General features: G+C 49.6%; 1 protein-coding gene across 12 annotated transcripts in view; it reads right to left on the reverse strand.

Annotated features, from left to right (window-relative positions):
* The window catches only part of HERC1 (HECT and RLD domain containing E3 ubiquitin protein ligase family member 1), a 305,583-nt gene that overhangs the window by 35,420 nt on the left and 250,368 nt on the right, over positions 1-19,795 (reverse strand). For all 12 annotated transcript variants that reach the window (XM_088446526.1, XM_088446573.1, XM_088446582.1 and 9 more), the window contains exons 67-68: positions 13,447-13,602; positions 11,700-11,822 (exon numbers count right to left, since the gene is read on the reverse strand). In XM_088446526.1, the coding sequence (XP_088302652.1) occupies positions 11,700-11,822; positions 13,447-13,602 (279 nt within the window). The remainder of the gene's footprint in view (positions 1-11,699; positions 11,823-13,446; positions 13,603-19,795) is intronic.

The following is a 19,795-nucleotide window of genomic DNA, read 5'->3' on the forward strand; positions in this document are numbered from 1 at the left end:
GAACAGGTATGCGAACCGGGACGTCCACCGGACGGACAGAGCATCCACCAGAGACGCCCATTCGTCTCTTGTGTGAGACCCGTACACCGGCAACTTGTTGTTGTGCCGGGACGCCATGAGGTCGATCTCTGGAAGACCCCATCTGTCCACCAGCAGTTGAAAAACGTCCGGGTGCAGGGACCATTCCCCCGGATGAATGTCCTGGCGACTTAGAAAGTCCGCCTCCCAATTTAGCACTCCCGGAATGAAGACCGCTGATATGGCCGGAAGATTGCGCTCCGCCCATACCAGGATCCGAGAGACCTCCACGTGAGCCGCCCGACTTCGGGTTCCTCCTTGCCTGTTTATGTAGGCCACGTTGGTAGCATTGTCCGACTGGACCTGTACCGGACGACCCTGGAGAACCCGATGTGCCTGCTGGAGAGCATTGAAGACCGCACGGAGTTCCAAGATATTGATTGGAAGCTCCGCTTCTGTCGGCGTCCACCTGCCCTGGAACAAGTGTGGACCCGAAACTGCTCCCCAGCCCCGAAGACTGGCGTCCGTTGTCAACAGGACCCAATTTGGAACCCAGAACGGACGTCCCTTGCTGAGATGGGTCGTCTGTAACCACCAGGCAAGGGACAGGCGAACCTCCGGGGTGAGCACAATCGTCTGGGACTTCAGAGACTGAGGCAGCCCGTTCCACTTGGACAGGATCAGGTGCTGCAGAGGTCTGGAGTGAAACTGGGCATATTCCACCATGTCGAACACCGACACCATGGAGCCCAGTAACCTCATCGCCGAGTGTAGAGACACCCGGCGGCTGTGCAGACAACTGCGCACCCACGACTGTAAAGCAGAGATCTTTTCCCCCGTCACGAAGATCCTTTGCTGTTCCGAGTCCAAAAAGGCTCCGAGGTGCAGAATCCGCCGAGACGGGATTAGAGTGGAATTCTGCCAGTTGATTAGCCAGCCGTGCCGTTGCAGTAGCGCAATGGTCAGGTCCAAGTGGCGTAGAAGGAGCTCTGGAGATCCCGCCACCAATAAAAGGTCGTCCAAGTACGGAAACATGCGGACTCCCTGCAGCCGCAGAGAAGCCGCCATGACCGCCATCACCTTGGTGAACACACGTGGTGCTGTCGCCAGGCCAAAAGGTAACGCCCGAAACTGGAAGTGGTCGCTGCGGATTGCAAACCTGAGGAACTGTTGATGGCGCAAAAGAATAGGGACATGCAGGTAAGCGTCCTGTATGTCCAATGACACCATGTAGTCCCCAGGTTCCAGCGCCAGAATGATGGACCGTAGGGTCTCCATCCGAAACTTCGGTACCCGCAAAGACTTGTTGAGAGCTTTGAGGTTGAGAATCGGACAATACGACCCATTGGGTTTCTGTACCAAAAAAAGATTTGAATAGAAACCCTGGCCCCTCTGGGAGAATGGAACAGGCACTATAACTCCAGCCTGGCGCATAGTGTGCAATACCTTTCGCAGCTCCATAGCCTTGTTCCGGTCTGAGGTAGACCCGTGGTGAAGAATCGAGCTGGGGGTCTGTGCCGGAAAGAGAGGGCGTACCCGTGGGAGACCACCTCGAGATCCCAAGTGTCTGTCGTAGTGACCGACCAACACTGGGCGAACTGCAGCAGCCGGCCTCCCACTTTGGGATCCCCCAAAGGGAGGCCCGGACCGTCAGGCCGCAGGCTTGTCATCTGGCTTAGGGGCCGGACGTCTGGTACTCCATGCCTGCTTCCGGGGCTTGGCCGATTTCTTAGGGCCAGCCTGTCGAGGAAAAGACTGTGGTTTGGGCCTGCCCTGGGCCCTATAAGACCGAAAGGACGATGGTCCAGAACCAGAAGGAGCAGCGGCCGACGGGAGACAAGCCGATTTGGCTGCCGCCAGCGTGGCCACAATCTTGTCCAGATCCGGACCGAAGAGAACTTCTCCGGTAAATGGCAACGCCTCCAAACCCTTTTTGGAATCTGCGTCCGCCTTCCAGGATCGCAGCCACAAGGTGCGACGAGCAGCCACCGCTGCTGAAGAAATTCTAGACACCAGAGTCTAAGGCCGCCTCGTTGATATAAGTGGCCGAATCACGGAGATTACCAATCAACTCCGCCTGTTCGGCCGGACAGTCGGAATCAAAAGATGCCTCTAATGAATCCGCCCAGCGCTTCATCGCTCTGGCAACCCAGCAAATGGCCATAGCCGGCCGTGCTGCCCCCCCGCAAGGGAATAAGCGGACTTCAGGCAGATCTCCACCTTGCGGTCCGTAGCATCCTTAAGGGAGGACATGGATGGCATCGGCAATGTGGCACTACGGACAAGACGGGTCACGTGAGAATCCACCTGTGGAGGGGATTCCCACTTTGCAAAATAATTATCCGCGAACGGATAAGCCACCGCCAGGCGCCTCTGCGGCTGGTATCTTTTGCCAGGCTGTTTCCACGCCTCCTCTTGGATTTGGATTTAGCCGCTGGGGGAACTTCGTCCTCAATCACCAAGGCTGTGCGGACTGCCTGAATAAGTCCAGGAATATATACGCGTCAGCGTCCTTAGTATGGAGAGGTTCCTGATCGTAAGGATCCAGAATCTCCCCATCATCAGACATCCCCTCGTCATCCTCATAAGGAGCCGACAGAGACGCCAGCGGCCGTTTATGTGGCCGCATCACAGACTCCCCTTGCAACACATCCAACAAGTGCTGTACCGAACTCGTCAGGGAGTTAACCCACGCCGGCTCTTGAGAAACCGGGAGCGGGGAAATAGGGAGACTGTGGGGTACCAATTGTCATGGGAAACCCTGCATGGGTGACGACACCACTGACTGCTGGGACAAACCCATCGGCGTAAACACGGGCTGCGGAGCTAACTGGCCCACTAAGGTTGTAAGCGCCTGAGCGAAACAAGCCCAGGGCGGCTCCTGTACCGGTGCTGTAACCGTAATAGGCCGCGCCATAGACAAACACTGCCGGCAGAGGCCCTCCGCGCTACCCTCCCCCTCCGCTAACGGTACTTTACACGTAGTACACTGTAGGCAGAGAGGAAAATCACTTTCAGACATGATGGCACCAAGTATGTGACTCCTCTCACCAATTATATATTAAATAGGCGAGAGACCACCCTGCAGCACCGCACCGCAAGGGCTTAGCAGAAAGGACAGGGACAGTAATAAAGCTGACAGAAGAAAAGTTACAGGCAGCAGCGCTAGCACAGTCACATACAATGCAAAGAAAAATCAATTCCTGCACTAACAGCGCTGATCACACAACTACGCAGACACAGGGCCTGGTAGGACACAGCGCAGCATACACAGATCTGACCCAAATCGGAGGAGAGGTATGCGGGGGGACCCAGACCACGATGCTTACATCCAGTGCTTCCAGCAGTGTTCACCATGCGTTGGAAAGATGGCCGCCGAGGAGCAGAGAGGAGGCTGGCCTGGGGGAGGAGCGCTGCTACAGGACCAGTCGGCAGTGTGCAGAGAGGACTGTGTGCAGCGGGGGAGGCGCCGGCAGTGAGACAGGGAAGGCGCGCTCCCCTGGCATGCATTTAGCCACCGGGACGCCGCAGCGCTACCGCTCTGCTGCGGTCCGCTGTCCCAGGGGGTAGTGGAAGCGCAGGTTCATACCTGGCTCCACGCTGCAGCCAGTCCCCAGGGAGCCCCCTGCCTGGGGACTCTGGACCATGTAACAGCGGGGACCCACCGCTGCTTACCTGCTGTCCCCCTTGAATCCGGCCATGGTCCGGAACATCTGGGGTCACCGCTAGCTGTGACCCCAGATGCTCACCAGCATCCCCGGATCGGTACCGGCGTTCTGGTACCGGCGGGGGTGTAGGGAAGACAGCATGGACGTCAGGACTGACTGTCCATGCTGTTCATCCAGATGTGCAGCCACAGCTGCATGAAGAAAAAGCTTCAGGGGCTCTTCTAGCCCCCACTCCAACAGGTGCACCCGACTCCGGCCGGGCACCAAACGGAACTGAGGTGCCTTGGCTCGGGGGCGGGGTATAGGAGGGGGACCCTAGTGCATCCTGGGAGGCTGAAAGCTTAACTTTATGGTGCCCGATGACTGACGTCACACCTATACCCCAAGGTATCCTGTGGATACCCTATGGACCCTGAAGTAGAAAAATCCTTTTCTCTGAATCAGTTTAGGGGACATTGGATCATGGGAATATAGAGCAAGCAACAGTACTTTTTATGCTCCTCTCTCCATCCACAAGGACTTTCTCTACCCAAGAACCACAGCAGAGTGTGAGAGAAACATGATCAAGAGAGAGAGAAAAAAATCCACATAACACTTTACTTTGGTAAACTCTTATCTGGAGGGTGTTCCGTTTTCCCTAATGGATTCATAGAAAAGGATTAAATGCAAGTACTCATTTTATGTTGCACACTGGAACTTGGGGACATCTTAGAGTCTGTGAGTACGTTCACAATGGCTTGCAACCAAAATTGGCACAAAAACATGGAATTTGCAAAATTTTGCAAAAGTGTGTAAGCGGTTTAATTGAAGCTCCAACTTGCCAACCACTGGCCAATCTGGTAAAATGCTTATTAATAGTTATTTATATAGTGCACACATGCTACAGTGCCTAAAGGCGCTTGATCTGAATTGGTAATTAATCAAACTGGAGAGACTGCACTTTGAGGGATTACTGAAACCCTCCAATTATCATAGGACTGAAAAAAGAAGATTTAGGAAGCGCTGTTTGCCCAGATATATTTTAATAAACAATAGACTTTTATATAGCATATATACTTAAAACCAATTAAAAAGCATATTTCAATTATGTAACTACTAGACTGGCAGTTTCAAAATATAAAGTACAACTGCATAAGCCACTTGAATCCTGTGGCCTTAGATATTAGTTATTGGATTCCAGTAAATATAAAACAGTTAAAAAAAAACTTTTGCTTACAAAATTAATTTGCGGAAGATTGTATATTTCTCTTTCGTCTGGGCTGGGGGACACTGGACCATGGGGTTGTAGGTGGGAAGGCGTGGATTTGGCACTAACACTGAAATCTATAACTCCTCCCCTCTGTGTAAGTTTAGTGCCTGTGGAGAGAGGCACGTTGGTTTCAGAGCTGCACTGCAGCCCTGGTTTAGCTTAGGGATTTTTTTTCCTTTATTTGTAATGTTATGTTTATTTTTTACTATAGGTACTGTGCTTTGCTTATAGAAACACACAGCTGGAGTGTAAAGCAGCGGTGAGAGCCGCATCTAAGGGGGGATGGTGCTGAGCACGTCCGCCATTCCACACACTCCGGTCTCTGAAGAGTCCATCTGGGCCCGGAGATAGTGCGCTGCTGTTACCTGGTAGAGGTGCAGGCAGTCAGCGTGGTCCTGGATGGCGGGCGCCATCTTGCCGGCTTTCTTGCCGGCGGCTCCTGTGGGGAGAGCGCCGACTACAGGCCTACAGTGGCACCACACTGGACATGCTGTTCTTGGAAGCTATGCAGTGTGGGGTGTGGTTAGTACTTGGATGGGAGACCACCTGGGAATACCAGGTGCTGTAGGTAAATGCAGGTCAGTCCAAGAGCTTTCCCCACTGAGGGGAGTAACACTTGAAGGAAGGAGCAGTGAGGCTCGCTTCAGTATGACGGGGGGAGGAGCAATGGCTGCTGGATCCCCCCGCTCTCCAGTGGCAAAATGCAGACTCCCAGGAAGTCTGATCACAGCTTTTTAAAGGACACAAGCCTGAACAGCATGGAGGGAGGACAGAGCAAACTCCTTTTACTCTGCAGAGTACAGCTAAGTAGTTTTCAGTATTACTGTAATCTGTTCTTGTGCCTGCTTGGAGTTTTTACATATTCATTGCCACTTGTTATATTTTTTGTATTCTGTTTATAAAAAAAGAAAAAAAAAAGAAAAAGCTTTTCCGGGCTGACTGCTGCGGCAGGGCAGCGCAGGAAGGGGGGTGCTCTAATGACGGACAAAAAGTTCACAAAGGGCCAGAACCCCACTATGGCTATATTTTTTTACATGTGCCCAGTGTCAGGCTAAATTGCCGTGTGGACAACTGGATGCAGGGGCTGTGTGTATGGACTGTCAGCTGGGGCCCACGTGTGCGCAGCCAGCTGGGGTAGCCACTCAGCTTACGGAGGAGCCGGCATGGGCTCAGGCTATGAGCCATTCACTCTCTGACGTTGCTCCGCCATAGAAAGGAATTAGCCCAAGCAGCGCCAGTTTTGCCCTCAGCGCCTGCTGTTGCAGGGGGTGGTTACCAGGATCCTGATCCTCCTTGGGTCTGTACCATGGAGCGCTCGGCGGTAGGGGTCGAGAAAGTATCGGCATTTATGGAACGCTTCTTTGAGGAGTCTAAACTACACACTACGCAGCATAAGCATCCTCCTCAATCCAGTGTCTTGTTGGACTCCGATCCCGAGAGGGGGGAAGAAGAGGAAGAGGGGGAACTCCAAGAGGAGGTTCTGCCCGACGGAGGAAGGTTCAGACTCTGCGTCAAGTCAGGGCGTAGAGGACCTTATTATGGCAGTACGACAGTCTTTGGACTGTCTGGACCTTGACACCTCAGCTAGGGCAGAAGGGCCGTTTAAGCGGAGGCGTAAGAGGGTCATTTGTTTCCCAAGTCGCTAAGTGGGAGCTGCCTCTAAGAGTGGATGCGGCTGTGGCTCGTTTAGCAAAGTACACGGCTCTGCCAGTCCAAGGGGCGGCCTCCTTTAAGGATCCACTGGAAAAAAATTGGAAGGATGCCTTAGGAGTATTTTTATGTGGGCCGGAGTGGTTATTCGCCCATTATTGGCATCTGCATGGGTCTCTCGAGCCATGGAGAAGTGGGCTGACAAAGTAGTGGCAGTATTTGCTGGTGACTCATTCAGAGAGGACTTACCGGTACTGGCGGCTGCAGACTATGGGCCTGATTCAGAGCCGAACGCTCTGACCAGAGCGCTCGCTCTGAATCATGGCCCTAGTCCCTCAACTTGGAGCGGCCTCATGGACGCTCGCATAGCTGTGGGTTACCACCCACAGCTATAGCGAGCGTCCATGATGATGGTCGCGATGGTCAAGACCATCGCGACCAACGAACTTGCGCCGAGACCCTGCGGTAGGGTCTCGGTGACCGCAAGCCCTGGAGTGATTTTGGCTCTATCAGAGCCAAAATCACTCCCACTGACATCACTAGTGATGTCAGTGGGGCCGGACTCAGACGGTAGGCGTTCCCAAGGGATCGCCTCCGTCTGGCAGCCACGCCCCCGGCACGCCCACCAAAGGGGGCGTTCTGTAACTCACCATCGACAGCACGCCCCCTTTGGTGCAAGACCCATAACGACGGCTTGGCAGTCGTTATTCGGGTCTCGCACATGCGCACGACGGAGCTCCCTCCGTCGTGCGCATGCGCAATTCGGCACCATCGACCCGCTTGCGAGCGTCCTGTGCTCGCGAGCGGGTCTGAATCAGCCCCTATGTGTGTAAGGCTGCACAAGATGGAGCGCAGATTTCCTCTAGAGTCTCAGCTATGGCAGTCGCAGCACGCAGAGCACTCTGGCTTCGCGCCTGGGAGGTGGACGCCGAATCTAAACGCACTTTAGAGTCTCTGACTTTTTGTGGAGGCACCTGTACGACTCTGAGCTTGATACTATTATATCCCAGGAAACAGGTGGAAAGAGCACTTTCCTGCCTGTGGTGCCCCAGAAGCAAAAGGGCTCACGTTTCCGAGTCTTCTGTTCTTCCATTCGAGGAGGGGGAATGATTAGAGGTCAGGGAGCCCTAGGACGCTCTTTTTCCAGTAAGGGTTCTGCCCCCCGGGGTAGATTCTCCGGCACATTCAGGCGCCCGGGTGCTAAGGCATCTGAGAAGCCGAGTACCTGACAGGATCTCAGCCCATCCGGTGTCAGGGAAGGTAGGGGACCATCTCATTCTTTTCCGAGACAGGTGGGTAGCTTCGGGAATAGATGCCTGGGTAAGGGGCATTGTCTCCCGAGGTTATGTGATCGACCCAAGGGGGCAGCCACCACAGCGTTTCTTCGCTACAGCATTACCCAGGGAGCCGGAGAAGAGACGGGCCTTAAACCAGGCTATCAGTTTCCTCTGTTCAGAAGGGGTTATAGTTCCTGTTCCACAGTCTCAAACAGGAACAGGGGTTTTACTCCAACTTGTTCTTAGTCCAGAAACCCAACCGCACTTATCGGCCGATTTTGAATCTACGAGCCCTGAATGCCAGCCAGTGGGTGGATTGGTTTCGTATGGAGTCGCTCAGATTAGTGAACCAGGGTCGGCAAACGCGTATCTGGCGTGTATCGACATCAGAGATGCATATCTCCACGTCCCGATTTGGGCGGGGTATCAGTCTCTAGTCAGGTTTGCGGTCGGAAGAGGCCATTACCAGTTCCAGTTTCTGCCGTTCGGTTTGGCTACAGCTCCGCGGGTCTTCACAAAGATCATGGCAGCAATGGCAAGCTTACTGCATTCCGAGGGAATAACGGTGATTCCCTATTTGGACGCTTCCCAACTTCAGCTCCACCTGGATCACATGGTGCAGGTGTTACAGCATCATGGGTAGATACTGAATCTCGAGAAGAGTCACCCCAGGCCGTGCAAACGTCTGACGTTTTTGGGGGTGATCTTCGATACAGCACTGGAAAGGGTTTTCTTGCCCGGGCCCTTCAGGACTTAGTCAGGAAAGTGCTGTCTGCCCCTCGGTCATCTGTTTGGCTGGGCATGAGGTTACTAGGCACGATGGTCTCTACCTTCGAGAACATCCAGTACTGCCACTTCCATTCACGGATTCTCCAGTGGGAGAATCTCCGGAATTGGATGGGCCGCTCAGACGACCTTTCTTCTCAGTTGCTGGTTCTGTCAGATAGCACTCGTCAGTCACTTCGCTGGTGGCTGATTACCGATCACCTTCTCCAGGGTCGGTCCCTGGTGACTCCCAACTGGATTATTGTCACCACAAATGCAAGTCTCAGAGGTTGGGGAGCGGTGACTGAGAACCTCTGTCTCCAGGGGACCTGGTCGTCATCAGAGATAGGTTTCCCAATAAATATGCTGGAGCTCCGGGCCATTTATCAGGCACTATGCGGGGATCAGGCCCTCCTGGCGGGCCAACCAGTGAGGATCCAATCAGACAATGCTACGGCAGTGGCATATGTAAACCAACAGGGCGGAACCAAAAGCTCACTTGCCATGGCAGAGACAAGTCTCATTCTCTCTTGGGCGGAGACGTTCCTCCCAGCAATTTCAGCAATCTTCATACCGGGGGTGGAGAATTGGGAGGCAGACTACCTCAGCAGGACTACGTTCCTGCCAGGGGAGTGGTCTCTCCACCCGGAGGTTTTCCATCAGGTGGTCCAGAGATGGGGGCTGCCGGAGGTGGACCTGATGGCGTCTCGCCACAATTGCAAGGTCCCTCGATTTTGTGCAAGGTCCCGAGATCCTTTGTCATTTGCAATGGATGCCATGACAGTTCCCTGGAACTGCCGTCTGGCCTGCAAACTTGCCACGCCGGTCGTGGTTCGCCACGGTTCTCAGGCTAGCCGCAGGGCCGGGTTGGAGTCTGTCTCTGCGTACAGATCTTCTGCTACAGGGGCCATTCTGTCACGAGGGCCTACCTCAGTTGGCTTTAATGGCCTGGTTGTTGAGACCGGGCTCTTGAAGGCCAGGGGTTTTTCCCCTTCAGTCATCGGGACCATGCTCCCGGGCGTGGAAGCAGGTTTCCGCGCAAAACTACCACAGGGTTTGGAAAACCTATATTGTGTGGTGTGAGCAGCGGGGAGTACATACTGCCCAGTTCCGCCTACCAAGGTTTTCAGCATTTCTGCAGGGCGGTCTGGAGGCCGGCTTACGGCTTCAATCTTTGGAATCCGTGGACCTTCAGTTCGTAACGTGGAAAGTGTTTTTTCTTATGGCCATTGCCTCGGCGGGTCTCTGAGTTGGGGGGCCTTGTCCTGCAAACCACCTTTTCTTGTTTTCCATGATGATAGGGCTGTGCTCAGGACGGTTCTTTCTTTTCAACCGAAAATAACTGAAAGAACGAACGGCCTCAAGACTGATGAGCGGTTCAGCTACAGCATCGGGAGTGCACGCATAAGACTAATACTAGCCAGCAGAGCTAAAACATTTGTGGGAGCAAGGTCTGGGACATTTCTTTATAACTGACAGATCAGTACACTTACCATCAAAAGCCGGCCGGCGGTAATGTATTATTATTGAGACCAATTTATGTCAAGCAGTTTCTATCATTCTCCCACATTTGTGTGCATGGACAGTGCTGTTGTTATTACTAGGACTGCGAGTCCTCACTAATGAACCCGTGTTCAAGAGACTTTTAAACGTATTGAGCATACCAGTGCTCCTCCATCTGGTATTAATTGAACACATCAGCACTAAATATTCATTTTAGTGAGATTACATCAGTGTGTGACTTTGAGCTAAAACAAGAGTGGAGACCATCTCTGGTCAAATGGAGCAATGATTGTTATAAACTTGCATATATATACATGCGCTAAGGAGCCTTGACACAACGGGCGATTTGTATTAATTATTTGTTTGGAGGCCGGTAATTAAATTGAAAAGTGCTACATCTAATATAAGACACCAGAGATACCTTCTGCAGGGGTTATCTGTTGTGCCTTTTAAAATAATATTGAACCAGTCTGTATGTAATTGTTTTGTATAGTGTGTGATTTTTATATATTTTATATTTTTTGTCTTTTATGCATTATGTAATAAATTGTTTAATTTAGCGCTCTTTGTCTGGATTTAGTCACAAGCTTTACAACACCATTGGGTTAACAGTTTAATAATCTATTGAGGGACGGTATATCCAGATTTACATTTTCTGGCTGGTTATAGGTGTGTTTACAGGTACTACCTTTTAGGAGCAGCTTATTTACAGACATTATACTTAGATTTATTCTTTTTATGCGCCTGAATTTTTTCTCTTTCGTGATGGTTGACAGGGCTGCTTTTTCATTTTGTCCCATCACACTCACTAAAAATTATTTTATTTGGTACTTGACCACCAACCCAAGGCACCCCTGCAAGTGACCTGAGGCACCCCAGGGTGCCATGGCACCCAGTTTGGGAACCACGGAACTAGGTATTTATTAGTTGTTAATACTTTCAATTAGTGTATAACATCCATACAAACCAAGTTGCTAGTGGTTTCAGTTGCTGGATATTAGTCCATTAGCATTGGACTATGAACCAGATAACTGCATGTAGTTAAGCCAATTCAGCTAAATTGCAAAAGCCACTTCAGTCCCGATATTAATTGTTAAGCCAGGTAAACACTGGAGTGATGTTGGGACGATTTGCCATTTCGGAACGACATATCGCCTACATCGCTCAGTGTGTACGCATGTTTGCGTGCTCCTGCGGTCACTAGCGACGGTCGCCAGGTTTGATGTGCTGCACAGCAAACCTAGCTATACCGCTAGCGGACAGTGCATGACGTAACTGTGATCGTTATGTCGTTCATTAAAGTCATCCATTGAAGACGCACAATCACTGTTGACATGTATTTGTTCTGATGTCAAAACTAATGCCTGTCGCTACAGTGTGTACCCATCTTTAGAGTCCAGTAATTGTAAACATTATTATAAATCTCCTTGACATTGCCAAAGACAAAATTTTCTTGAGAAAAACTATATTATTTTGTAATTAAAAATACTCGCACACAACATTATAATTCTACACATTCCCCATATGCAGATAGAGAATACAGCTCTGAATACACCCTCATTTTATCACCTGTGGGGAAGATTTGGCGGTGGAGTTTCCCAAACCAAGTTTCCCATAATCACCATCTCCAAAAGCCCATACTAATAATCCATCAGCAGACACCACTAGTGTATGATTCAGCCCACAAGCCACCTGCAAGCAGAACACAGGAGAGAGCAAGAAGTAGATTGGGGGATAGCTGAAGTCACATAATTTCAGTTTTCTCTAACAGGTCTTATCAATAAGAGCCATTATTTTGTTATAACAGCAAATGAAAATGTATTAGGTAACAATTTGCAATAATCTCAGGATTATTGTATGTATATGCCATACTCTGACCTGTAATAAAGTACATACTGGTATCCTAGTTATTTAGTGCCAAGAGAAAAATACCAAAATGTAGCATAGGGCATAATGTTCTCATTAATCACAGTGTACATTGGAATTCCATGAGGTTTACTAAAACAAGAAAATCCAAAGAGCAACTGCTAGACACTTACTGTAAATGTACACTATAAAGAATGTAATGCGTTCTTTTGTTCAATTCTAAAATACAGCCTGAAATGTAAACATTATTCCAAGTTTGATTCCAATAAAAGCATTGGCATACCATAGAAGCTTGTTTCTATACATATTATATTCAATAAAATGAGTAGGATTGGTGGTTACAATTTCTTGCCCAAGATAGTAGCAATAACTCTCTGGCATGAATGTGCAACTGTGCATTGCTTTATAGCAAGTAACATCTCAGTGTAATATGCCATTCGCCGTCAAGAGTTTCCATATGTAAATATATGGTTTCCAAGGAACTTTCCGTTTTAGTTCTTTCATTGAATACCTGTTCCACAGTGTTGTTGTAAAGTTATACTGTAAACATTATCAGGGGTATTCAATTTGGAGCGAAAAATCTGTGCTGGACTTTTCGCTCCACATCGCTGATTTTCCTGGGATAAAGTATCGGGCGCGCGCCCGCTTTATCCCAGTATTCAATTAAAAAGCTACGAAAACGTCAGCCGGCGAAATAGGATCGGCAAAAAAAAACATGATTTAGCTGGAATAAATTGTAGGACCCCCCTAAAGCTGTCAAAACATGGGGGATTACTATGGGCATCCCCCGTTTTAGCCTGCAAATGAGAGTCGCAGTTTTAAATAGCCGCGGCAGGTGTTTTTTTTCTGACATTGAAGAAGTGATGCAGAAGAGCACTTAGGTTATTTTTTTCATTTTTTAAGTGGTCCCATCAAATTTGGAATACTAGCATATTTTAATGTCCCTGAAGTAATTTTTTTAAAATTCTGCAAAAATGTACCTGCCGCTAATAACCTATTCTAGAAAACACCTTCCGCATACTTGCAGAATAGCCCTGAACCTATTTCCCTATTTTTAAACACTTTTTACTATTTTATTTTTTTTACCCCAATTTTAAAATAATTTTTTTGGGGTGTCCCTAAATTTTTTTTTTTTACTTTTTTTGACACAGTTTATTTTTAATGACATTCCCAAGGTTGCAGGCTATTTTTTTTTTTAGCCTGCACCCTTAAACCCCAATTCTGCACTTTTTTTCGCCACCTATTCAGTGGTGAAAAGTTATCCCCGTTTTTTTTAAAAGACTTTTCGAACCTGCAAAAAGTCTTTGAAATTGAATAAGGGGATAATTGAAATCGGCGAAAATGAATAAATGATTATTTATCGCTGATTCCGAAATTTTCGCTCCAAATTGAATACCCCTGTATATGTTGAATTTACTACTACTAATAATAAAAAAAATGAATGAATTACCTGTCCAATGTGAAATCCCTCAAGTGCAGTCACACGCTCTGGCAGTTTCTTATTGGATGTGTTACCCAAGCCCAGACGACCATAATCTCCATTTCCAAATGTAAACAGCTTCCCATCTGCTGTCACTACTGCTGAATGTTTGAAACCACAAGACATCTGGAATTTGGTTCAGAACATGAGTGGGTAACCATAAAAAAAACTTTTAGAATATCCATCGACTATTATATTATTTTAGACTATATAAAATAAGTTATGACTGGAATTCCATCCATAATAATTTGAGGTAAAAATAACTTGAGACTTTCATGTTTGTTACATAATCAATGATGGAATTATTGAAGCTGAAAGTGTAATTACTAGAAACAAAAAAATAATAGTATACTCTTCCTTGAAGGCAATATTTTAGAAAAGAATGAGATATGGATTTGTCGGGTTTATAAAACAAAATATAAACCACAAAAACATTATACAAAGCTGGTGGAAGGAACAGTCAGGGCACTTGTTTCAAGCACATAATTTGCTGTATTCACATTTCCTTGCAGTGTGACATGTACATATCATCGATAAGCAAAAATGCTTATCTTAACTACATCATTACATGAAACAAGTAGATAAGTAGACTAAAAACCATTTTCAACTACCTAAAATAATAAGAGATATGGTATGACATACCTTTGTTAACACTTTTTCTTCAAGGTCCACAGCCATTACGTTGGGGTATGAATCCCGGTCACCAAACAGTTAATACAAACGAGCTCTCTGCTCCCAGGATGCACAGGGTCCCTCCTCATATACCCCATCCCCTGCCTCAGGAAGCCAGTTCCTTACCAAGCTCAAGCAGGCAGAGACAAAACAAAGGGTAAGAAAGAAAAAACCCATATTCATGAGTCCAGACTCTCCAGAGAAGAAATTTTCCCGGAAACCCCCCCCCCCCGGAACTACAGGTGCGTCTGGGTGGGTGTCCTGTGGACCCCATGGACCTTGAAGAAAGAGAGTTAACAAAAGGTATGTCAAACCATAACTCTTATTTTCTTCTTCGGGGTCCATGGGGTCCACATACATTACGTTGGGGATATCCCAAAGCACTAACCCTACGGGCGGGGACGCTCCTGACTCTCGGAAGAGAGGAGAATCCTACACCCGAAGGAGGCATCCTGAGAGGCAAAAGTGTTAAAGGAATAAAATTTGACAACGGTATGGATGGAAGACCATGTGGCTGCCCTGCATAATTGCTCAGCAGAAGCACCCCGTTCGGCCGCCCATGACGAACCTACCGCCCTAGTAGAATGTGCCGTTACTGAATCCGGCACCCGCATGCCAGCCTGTGTATAAGCCAATGAAATTGCCATGCGAATCCACCTGGCCAGTGTCTGTTTATTGGCTGGCCAGCCACGCTTATGACAACCATAAAGCGCAAAAAGTGAATCAACTTCCTCCATTTGATCGTGCGTCTCACATAAATTCTCAACGCACGGACCACATCCAGGGAAGCCCCACCTGGCGAGAGAGTAGTGCCCTGAAATGCTGGAACTACTATTTCTTCATTAATAGGAAATTTAGACACTACTTTCGGAAGGTAACCCTCCCTAGTACGTAGTACTGCTCTATCTTGATGAAATACCAAGAACGGCTCACGGAAGGAAAGCGCAGCAAATCCGACACTCTACATGCAGATGCCATAGCAAGAAGAAATACCGTCTTTGCTGTTAGCCACTTGATGTCTATTGAATTTAAAGGCTCAAACGGAGGAGCCTGTAAAACCTTCAGAACTAGAGTCAAGTCACGGAACAACCGGGGGAACGAAGGGAGGCTGAATCCTCAACACACCCGGAAAAAAAGGTCTTTATATCTGGTCTCAGAGCAATTTCATGTTGGAATCAGACTGAAAGAGCAGACACCTGTACCCTCAAAGAGGCCAGGCGGAGCCCTTTTTCCAGACCGCTTTGAAGAAAATCAAGCACTCTGGATATCAGAAATTTCTGTGGGTCATAACCTTTCAGTTCACACCACTGAAAGAAAGTATGCCAAATTCTATAGAATATACGGGCTGAGGATGGTTTCCGTGCATTTAGCATCGTCCGTATAACAGACTCGGAAAACTCCTTCTTCCTCAAGACGGAGGCTTCAAGAGCCATGCCGTCAAAGCTAGCCGATGAAGGTCCGGGTACCAGCAGGGACCCTGTAGCAACAGATCCGGTCTCAGTGGCAGAGACCATGGAGTGTCTATGGAGAGAGACCGTAGATCTGTGAACCAGTGCCGTCTCGACCAGGCCGGAGCGATTAATATCACGGTGCTGCCCTCTTGTTTGATCTTTCTGACAACTCTGCGAATAAGAGCAAATGGGAGGAACAGTTATATCAGCTTGTAACACCACTTTACTATCAGTGCATCTACAAAATCGGCTCTCGGATCTCTTGTCCAGGATCCGTACTTAGGAACCTTGTTGTTCCTTCTTGACGCCATCAGATCTATTTCTGGTAGACCCCACCTGTCCACAAGGTTCCGAAAAACCTGTAGATGTAGGGCCCACTCTCCTGCATTTATCTCCTGCCGACAGAGAAAATCGGCCTCCCAATTCAGGATCCCCGGAATGAACACGGCAGATATCGTGGGAAGATGAATCTCTGCCCAGACCAAGATTACTTCTGCCAAGGCAGCCCGACTCCTTGTGCCCCCTTGATGATTTCGGTAGGCAACCGCGGTGCGATTGTCCGACTGTATCTGCACCGGCCTGCCCTTTAAGATTTCCTGAGCCTGCACTAAAGCTTTGAATATCGCTCTTAGTTCCAGGATGTTTATCGGTAGCCGGCTTTCCGCCACTGACCACTTTCCTTGGAAAGTGTGTGACCCCGTCAACGCCCCCCAACCTTGAAGACTGGCGTCGGTTTTGAGCAATGTCCAATCCGACACCCAAAAGGGGCAACCCTGCCTGACATGCTTTGTCTGGAACCACCATGACAGGGACAACCGCACCTCTGGAGAGAGACGCAGCAACTGAGACCTGATCGTGCGATGATCCTTGTCCCAGCGAGCCAGAATTAATTGCTGCAGTGGTGTGGAATGGAATTGAGCGTATTCCACATCCTGAAGGTGGCCACCATTAACCCCAAGACTTGCATGGCCACTAGAACGGATATCTGCCTGTTGCGAAGCAACCTGCGTATTCGTGATTGTAAGGCAAGAATCTTCTCCTCCAGCAGATATATTTTCTGTACCACGGAGTCCGATCTTGCTCCCAAGTGACACATCTGTTGTACCGGACAGGGTGACGACTTTTGTCAGTTTATGATCCAGCCGTGACTGTACAGACATGATACTGTCAGCCTCAAATGATCCTGTAACTGCTGCGGGGACTGCCCTACCTTGGCGTCTGAGGCATGCCATCATCACCGCCATCACCTTGGTGAATACCCGAGAGACTTTGGACAGGTCAAAGGGTAGGGCCTGGAACTGAAAATGTTCCCCTCCTACTGCAAAACGAAGACATTTTTGATGAGCTTGTGTGATTGGTATGTGGAGGTAGGCATCCTGTATATCCAAGGATACCATATAGTCCCCTTGCTCAATTGCCAACACAATCAAATCGCAATGTTTCCATCCTGAACCCGGGGGCTCGAACAAATTTGTTGAGCTCTCTCAGCTTCAGAATAGGCCGGTACGACCCGTTCGGTTTTTGAACCAAGAACAGATTGGAGTAAAACCCCTCCCGGAAATGATTCTCTACCTCCGATGCTAGTAAGGCAAGAATTGCTTTCTGAAGGGCCAAAGCTCTTTCTGAACCCTCCTGTGGGTTTACACAAAAAAACCTTTGAGGAGTCCTCCATAACGTCAGGGCGTATCCTCGGGAGACAACTCCTCGAACCCAGGCACCCTCCATCGTGAGGTGCAAGGGCTCCGAGAACCGAAGTAGTCGGCCCCCCACCCTGGGATCCCCCAGAGGTAGGCCCGTCCCATCAGGACACTGGTTTATCCTGGACCCTAGATCCTGGACGTTTGTTCTGCCAGGGCTTCCTGGATCCTGCCTTTCTAGGTGGAAATCTCGCTGAGGGCTGACCCTTGGCCTTGCCCTGCGGCCGAAACCCCCGAAAAGGACGCCCTTCTCAGTTTAGACGAGGTTGCTGATGGCAAACCTGCAGTCTTTGAGGCTGCCATGGAGGCTACAATTTTGTCCAATTCTGGACCAAAAAGAACAACCCCCGTGAATGGAAGGGATTCTAGGGCCTTTTTGGACCCGGTATCTGCCTTCCAATCCTTTAACCAGAGAATTATACGTGCCACCACGCACTCCGCTGAAACCCTGGAAGAAAGGATCCCTGCATCCAAGGCGGCATCCCCCAAATAAGAGGCCCCTTCTCTAATAAAGGAGATCATATCCAGTTGCTCCTTAGAGGCATCTGGTAAAGACTCCGCTAAAGTTTTGGCCCACTCCTCAATAGCTCTTGCTACCCAGGCAGTAGCCATAGCTGGACGGATGGCCGTACCTGCCAGCGAGAAGATTGATTTGAGGCAACTCTCCAGTCTCCTATCCGTGGCTTCCTCCAGCGAAGCCGCTGGAATTAGCAGAGTGGTACGTTTAATCAGCTGCGCCACATGTGCGTCAATTGACGGTGGATTCTCCCACCTGGCACAGTCCTCTGCTGTAAAAGCATATAGAAGCGCCATCCTTTTAGAAGGATGGCTTTTCTTATCCGGACAGACGCACGCTTCCTCCATAAGTTCTGATAAATGTTCAGACTTTGGGAATTCTGCCTTAACCACCTTCTGGCGCTTGAACAGGGGGGGCCTTCCTAAGCGCAGGATCCCCTTCCTCGATATTTAACACCGATTTCACAGCCCTTATCAGAAAGGGGACATCGGGAAATGGTCATCACCTTCCTCGGAGCTAGACTCCTGTGAAGAGTCCTGTGCCTGTTCCTCCTCGGATGAGGCACTGGAGTAGTCACCCATGTGAGAAGGTAAATGGCGCCTAGATTTAGGCTGCTTTGATTTGACAGCCTGAGGAGGCTGAGAAACCCCACAGGATGATGCCATAACCTTACCCGCACCAGGGTCCATCCAAGGCGGCCACATCATGGGCATAGGATGCATTTGCTGAGGCAAACCCCAAACCAGTGGTACCGGAGTAGCCAGCCACTCCGCCACAACTTGAGAAAATGATGCCCAAGGGGGCTCAGGGCCTGTAACAGGCAGACTTAATTGGTGTGGTGGCTGTCTGAAACAGTTCCCACAAAGCCCATTCTGTAGAAAGTCCTGTGGGGACAAGCATGCCTTGCAGGCTATACAGAATATCAGCAACGGGGCTCCCGCCTGACCCTCAGACCCCTTAGACATGTCAACTATGCCAATGGTTCTGAGTATACGTGCTGCTTTCTACTCTCAACCCACACACCTGTAGTAAGGGAAGGGGAGACAGTGACAGTATACAGGAATTACAGTTCTTTTACAGAAGAAACAGTATCCATTGACAACAATCACATGTCATGCATAAACACTTCTATGAGTCATACGCATATAAGCTCTCACTACCACAATCAGCCTAGGCATAGGCAGGATAGAGTCCTGTAGAACCAGAACCAGCAGTAGGAAAGGTATACAGGGAGACTGCCCAGCGTCCTGCAGCAGCAGCGATCAGAGAGCAACTGACATACACGCTGGCTGCCTTATATGGAGGCTGGGAGGAGCAACCCACAATCACTGCGCCAGAGTACTGAACTAGCATGTGGATTGGGGGAGGGGCCGCCGGGGAAGCGTACCTCCCCTATGCTGCTTGGACCTGTCCGGTAAACTGACCTGGCTGCCGCCACAAGCCCTGGCTGGACAGGAACATCATATCCCGGCGGTCTAGTGTAGGAAACAAGCTGTATGCCTCCCGACTGCAGCGCGCCTCCGGCCAGTCTCACTGCCGGAGCCCGGACCGCCACGTGGTCCCGGCGTCAGCGGCCGCCGCAACCACCCGCTTACCTGCCATCCCCTTGATCCGGGTGCGAGCCCCTGCCGAATCCCTAGCCATGGACCTGCCAAGGCTAGCGGTGCGGCACCGGAGGAGGTAGTTGCAGCGCGTGGCCGGTGCGTCTCTGATCAGGCACGAGGCTGCTTCTAGGATAGCTCAGACCACCCGCTGAGATAAAGAGTAAACTCTCCTTTATTTTTTTTTTGTTACTCGTCTGCAGGACTGCTCCTGCAGTCCCACTGTCTATGTGGTGTACACACCAAACAGGAAGAACTGGTTACCTGAGGCAGGGGGTGGGGTATATGAGGAGGGACCCGGTGCATCCTGGGAGCAGAGAGCTCGTTTGTATTAACTGTTGGGTGACTGGGATTTATACCCCAACGTAATGGCTGTGGACC

The sequence above is a fragment of the Taudactylus pleione genome, unplaced genomic scaffold (assembly GCF_031769625.1).
Source record: "Taudactylus pleione unplaced genomic scaffold, aTauple2 ptg000019l, whole genome shotgun sequence".
Taxonomy (NCBI): domain Eukaryota; kingdom Metazoa; phylum Chordata; class Amphibia; order Anura; family Myobatrachidae; genus Taudactylus; species Taudactylus pleione.